Source organism: Geospiza fortis, unplaced genomic scaffold, assembly GCF_000277835.1.
Source record: "Geospiza fortis unplaced genomic scaffold, GeoFor_1.0 scaffold7, whole genome shotgun sequence".
NCBI lineage: Eukaryota > Metazoa > Chordata > Aves > Passeriformes > Thraupidae > Geospiza > Geospiza fortis.
In genome coordinates this window covers 5464707-5470205 of record NW_005054344.1, presented here as the reverse complement: position 1 = coordinate 5470205, position 5499 = coordinate 5464707, and the positions used below count along the sequence as shown (strand labels likewise).

Below are 5499 nucleotides of genomic sequence, written 5' to 3'. Positions count from 1 at the left end.
AGCAGTCTTAATTTAAAAACTATAGAAATTATACTCTCTATTTTAAAAAATATACCTTGAATACATTAACAAAAGTAGGCACTAGCTATTTGATTGCTGTGTTTTACAGAGCTCAACAGCTCCATAGGAAGAAAGTCTCCTGACAGCTTGGTATTGAAAATGATAAAGGACTCTTATAGGGGAGAATTTTTATGCTTTTAACTGCCATACATATGGAGATGTGGTTTTTTTGTTCATATCTCAGGCAAACTGAAAAATACATAACATTCACAGAAGTTATCTTTATTTTGGGGATATGTTACAAACAAATTACACTATAATCTAGAACAATAAATAATTTGCATTGTCTGACTTGTGAAGAACTGAAGTGGCAGATATTTTTGTGGTTTGCATTCTTGTTGCTGTGTGAAAAAGAATAGAAGAATTTTGCATTAGTTTATTTCAGTGGTATGTTAAAATAAGCTGAGTTTGCTGTAGCTGACTTGCAAAGATAAAATTGTGCTCTTTTTCAGGTTTGTCAAATTGAACTTGGTTTTCAACGTAATGAAATTCAACAGATAGTGTGTAAAACTCCCAAGATTTTAACTGCAAGTAAAAAGAGACTCAAACAGACATTTGACTACTTACACAACATAATGGGCATTCCCCACCACATGCTTACTCGTTTTCCTCAGGTGAGCTGTTGATCTGGGAATAAAGGTGCTCTTGTCACAGCCACTTCACTAACGTGCTGAAGGTGGAGCCTTGCTCTGTGCAGAACACAAGTGAATTCTCCAGCTAGCCTGTGGCTTTTACTCTAATTAGGAAAACTTTTATTAGCAATCCAGAAACTTTTGAAGATTTCCGCTGGAACTGCTGCTTATTTTCCCTTAGCACATGTGACATCACTACCCACAGTCTTGTGATATTTAAGGTTTTTAACAGAGGTAGTCATGCTTATCTCTTGTGTGTTCATGCAAGAGAGATTACTGCCTGCTTAGGGATATGCTTGTCCTGAAATCTTACCTAAGAGACACAAGAGAAGACAGATTATGCAGAAGATCTGTTCATTAGATAACATTATATATATAAATATAAACATTTGTTTCAGCTTTGTCTACTTAAAAAATAATCTTTAGAAATTTTAGGATCTGAAAATACAGTGTAAAGGTAAGAGAAGTTCTGTCCATTAGACAATCATTAGATTATCATTGGTCTTCTTATTGCTGCAGCAATTGCTAAAATACTATGGGATTGAAAACAGATTTGTTTCTTGATTACTATTTTGGGGTTTTTTCTACCTCCTCATTACTGCTATTTCCTCACAAATTGAAAGCTAAAAGTGTTAGTCACTTCATTCAATGCCTAGATGCAGTTGCACTATCTTCTTACAAGCTAAAAATGAAAGCAGAAATTTCAACTTCTGAACTGCAGTAATTTTCTTTCTATAGCAAGTCTAGTAGAGAATCTAAGTGGCTAGAAAGCCAAAATTGCATGGGGAATAAAACTGTTCCTGAGGATTTTGATTATCTTGCTATTTAATCTATCTTTACTTAACAAGGATGCTTGCGTTTATGCTCAGCTTTGTCACTTTGCCCTCCTTGATCTGTAAATGACCACAAGTTTTGCTCACTTCTTCTCAGTTGTCTTATTGTTGGCTTTATGGTGGTTCACCTCATTACTTTTCTTCCTTTTGTTTGGTAAGGTAAGTGGAGTGTTTCCTCTATTCCTTATTCTTGGCACAGTCTCTCCCTCTCTTTTCTGTTCTTCCCTTTCATCCTTGAAAACTGTGAATTCCAGGATACAGGTAGTGCACATCAGTCTATGTATGGTTGGGCCTTTAACTTGTGCCTTCACAAATACATATTTATCTCCATCTGTACTCACTTTTATCCTGATTGACAGTAATGTTAAAAATAGGAAGTATACAGGATTTTTTTTGTCAAATTCTCTCTGATGTTTCAGTTGCTCTTGTAACCATTCTGTCAGCTATAAATGGTGGTTAAGTGATTTTTTATTTTCTCCTGTATTTTGACTGCCTCTTAAAATTAAAGAGAAGCAGAGGAGGAACAGTAGTTTCGTTTTTCCCTCCTTGTTCAAATTAGTTTGCATCCTCATGGAACTCTTCTTCCATCAATGGAGTCTCTTTTTTAGTAAAATCTCTGCTTTCTGTAGCATTCATATTTTCATCATTATTGCCTCTATAGCATCTCTCTCTATTCAGTTGTACTGCTCAGGAATGAACTTAGATCTTTGCTTTTACGACTTAACTGTGCAACTCATCTTCCCCACTTCCCTCTCTTTTTAAATGTTCTGCTGATTTCTTTTGTGTTTCCCCTACCACTGTTCTCATCTTCGACTGTCTAGATTTTTTTTTGTGGGAGGTATCTTCAAAGGTAGGCATTGCTGTGCAGCAGAAGACAAATGGTTGCTTTGAACCACCACACTGTGCCTTTTGGCCACATTATCAAGACGGGAATCACACCCACTCACCTCTGCCCTTGCCACTGTGCCAGTTTGTTATTTGCATTATGCCCTGTGGTCACCTCTTCATTTCTTCCTTGTAACAGTGGTTATTTGAATCTGTCTGATGCTAGAGGGAAAGTGCTCCCTGTTACTGAATGTCTCCACTGTCTGGGCTGTGATTACACAGTAATTACAAAGTAATATAGTTGTTATACAGAAACAACTCTCAAGCACATTAGGTTTTTTGTATCACTCCCTTGTTTTTATTGTGTATGTCAGCACATTGTATTGAAGTATTTATTTAGAGTTTAGATAATTTATATGTAAATGTAACCTACCTGATGTTTGACGTAAACTAAAGGAAAATAAGCGTATTATTTGTTTGCTTCCTAGAGCTTCAGTTTGTCTAAGAAATGCTCTAATTTTTGATGCCTCAGGGTCTGAAATTTAGACAACCTAAAAAATGGTTCCCTTTTTTCTTTCTTAGGTTTTCAACTCAAAGCTATTACGAATCAGAGAGAGGCATATGTTTCTTGCCTTCTTGGGAAGAGCCCAGTATGATCCAGCCCAGCCCAGCTACATCTCCCTGGATCAGCTGGTATCCCTGCCCGATGAGGTGTTTTGTACAGAGATTGCCAAAGCCTCTATGCAGGACTTCGAAAATTTCTTAAAAACACTTTGATTAGTAACACATGTAAAAAATTATAGAATTAAGTTGCAAAATAAACATACTTTATAAAACTATTTCCCTTTAAGGTCTCTTAACTTTTTAATTACTGGTTTAATATGTCATTGTTTATGAAGCATGTAGGATTTAAAGGCTTACAGTAATACTTACAGTAGCTTAAAAATGTATTTCAGGAGGATTGAGCCAATATGTTGATTGCTACTAATGCAAGCCTTGTAATTAATCACTAATTTAATTCAGAGTGGATGATGCAGCACATTAAGAGAAAGGTAAATTCAAATTCCTCTTTTTTTCTTTTGATAATGGCAGAATTTTGGGAGATTGGAAAACTGGCTAGTGACTTATTCTCTGTCTTGCCCTCTGTTATCTTCTCCTTTCACTCTCTTCCCCCAAAGTTAGAATAGCAAGATAGTGTGGTAGTGAAGTAACGTTGTGTTTACTTGCTTGAGCTAATAATAATAATGTTATTCTTTTCCTTGTATGGTAGAAAGAATCACACCATTAATATGTGAAGCTCCTCATACAGAAAGGCATTCTATCAATAGGTTTCTTGTCAAAGCTGGCTGTTGAAATTAGTATTCTAAAAGCTGGTTAGAAATGTCAAAAAAAAACCCCAGCAAACGGAATTCAGGAAGATTATAAAAAGAAAAGAAAAAAAAGCTGTTACTGTCCCTGAAATCAAGAAGAACTTTATTTTAGTTACTTTTCTCTTCTCTGTGTTCAGTTTTTCTCCCCCCCCATACTGCTGAAGATACTTTGCAGGTTGAACCTCTGCACCCTGCACCATACCAGTGAGATTCGTGTGGCTTTAATACACAAGTAACCATGTGAAAAGAGGCTGTAGTATATATTAAGGTGATAAGAGTTGGTCAGTTGTAAAAGCTGAAGTAAATTCTGACATTGGGCATCATGGGAGTATTGAAAATACTTAAACTTATCATGAAACAAAGCATGTTAATATGGAATTATCAGATGCTTCACAGTGTATTTGTGAAACAAATTTCCAAACAAAACAAAAAAGCTGCCTAAATCCACATGCAGAATTCTTTGATGTTGTTTAGAAGTTTGAATTCCTTCATTAAAAATAGCTCAGGAAATCTGAAATCCAGATGTTTTAATTTGGATTTAAACTTATTTAATGAAAATGCCTCAATGTTTTAAAACCTCACTGTTGAAGCTAAAAATAGCAATTTTTATGCACACAGCAGACTAAAATACAAAAGTCTAAATTCTGCTAGTAGGTAGCAAGTAAAATAGGATTAAAGAGATTTAAAGAATGAGAATAGTAATGATCTGTGGATTATGACTTTGGATAAATTCTTATTCATCCAAATTAAGAATTAGAAAAACAAATGCTTGAAACACTTTGAAAAACCACATTCATTGTCTGCAATGTATATCTGAGATGATCTCTTTTGTCTTTTTTCTCATGTTTTCTGTTCCGTTGGCCTGGAAAGATTGCTTGAAATACTCTATTGAATAGATAGACTGTTCTTGGTGGAGATGCATAACACATTTCATGGTGGCTGAAATGTGCTGACTAAGCACTTCCCCCCACTTCCTCTTGTTAAATCAAAGTATCCAAAGTCCAATATGCTTACTTGGATTTTTGACTGTATTAAATGCTAATAACAAACTGTAATCTTCAAATAATATTGCAAAAAATAATGTTTACAGTAAAAATGTTAATAGAAAATATGTGGGTTCATAATGTTGGAGTTAACTTTTGCAGATTTTCTCCACTAGCCTTATTACTATGTTATTACCATGTGACAAACCATTGTAACAGAATTATATTACAGAGTCTGTATATTTTGAATGTCTCAAACGTTGAGCTTTAAATTCCTTTAGTATTTTTAAATGTAGGAATGATTGCTGCCAGAGCTAAGCCAGTTTCTTGAAATTGTTGAATTCACAAGCTTCTGCCGAAACAGCTTCCCTGAACCACGATGAAGAATGGACACAAAAACATTTAAAGGGAGTGCTAAAATGCAAGGGGAGAGGGGATCGAAGAACTTTTTGAGGATCATGACAAAAACTTTGTGGCTTTACGATTAAAAATAAAGCAAACCACAAACTTTTCTGGCCGAAATTGCCCACCGCGTTACCTACTACCAATTTCTGTGCTCTCCCCACGTCTGCATTTTGTCTCTTTCAGATCGCAGTGGTCCCTTCCTGAAGGAAGGCCTGGGGAGATGCAGCGCTCTGTGCCCTCCGCTCACCTGGCGGCTGCGATACCTAAGCAGAGATAGGTTTCTGCTCCTTGGCGTGACCCATGGTTGCTCTGCTTATCGTGCTTTACAAAGCGAATTTTTATTTTTCTGTTGTTCTCCTCTGTCACTCATTCCTGCCCCGCGGCCAGAGCG

General features: G+C 36.0%; 1 protein-coding gene across 1 annotated transcript in view; it reads left to right on the top strand.

Moving 5' to 3' along the window:
- Positions 1-3189, top strand: part of MTERF3 (mitochondrial transcription termination factor 3) — a gene marked incomplete at its 5' end in the record, with an annotated part of 13635 nt that extends 10446 nt beyond the window's left edge. Inside the window, 2 exons of the mRNA XM_005422928.1 lie at positions 513-674; positions 2933-3189. Coding sequence (XP_005422985.1) covers positions 513-674; positions 2933-3127 — 357 coding nt within the window. The remainder of the gene's footprint in view (positions 1-512; positions 675-2932) is intronic.
- Between the last annotated feature and the right edge of the window lie 2310 nt (positions 3190-5499).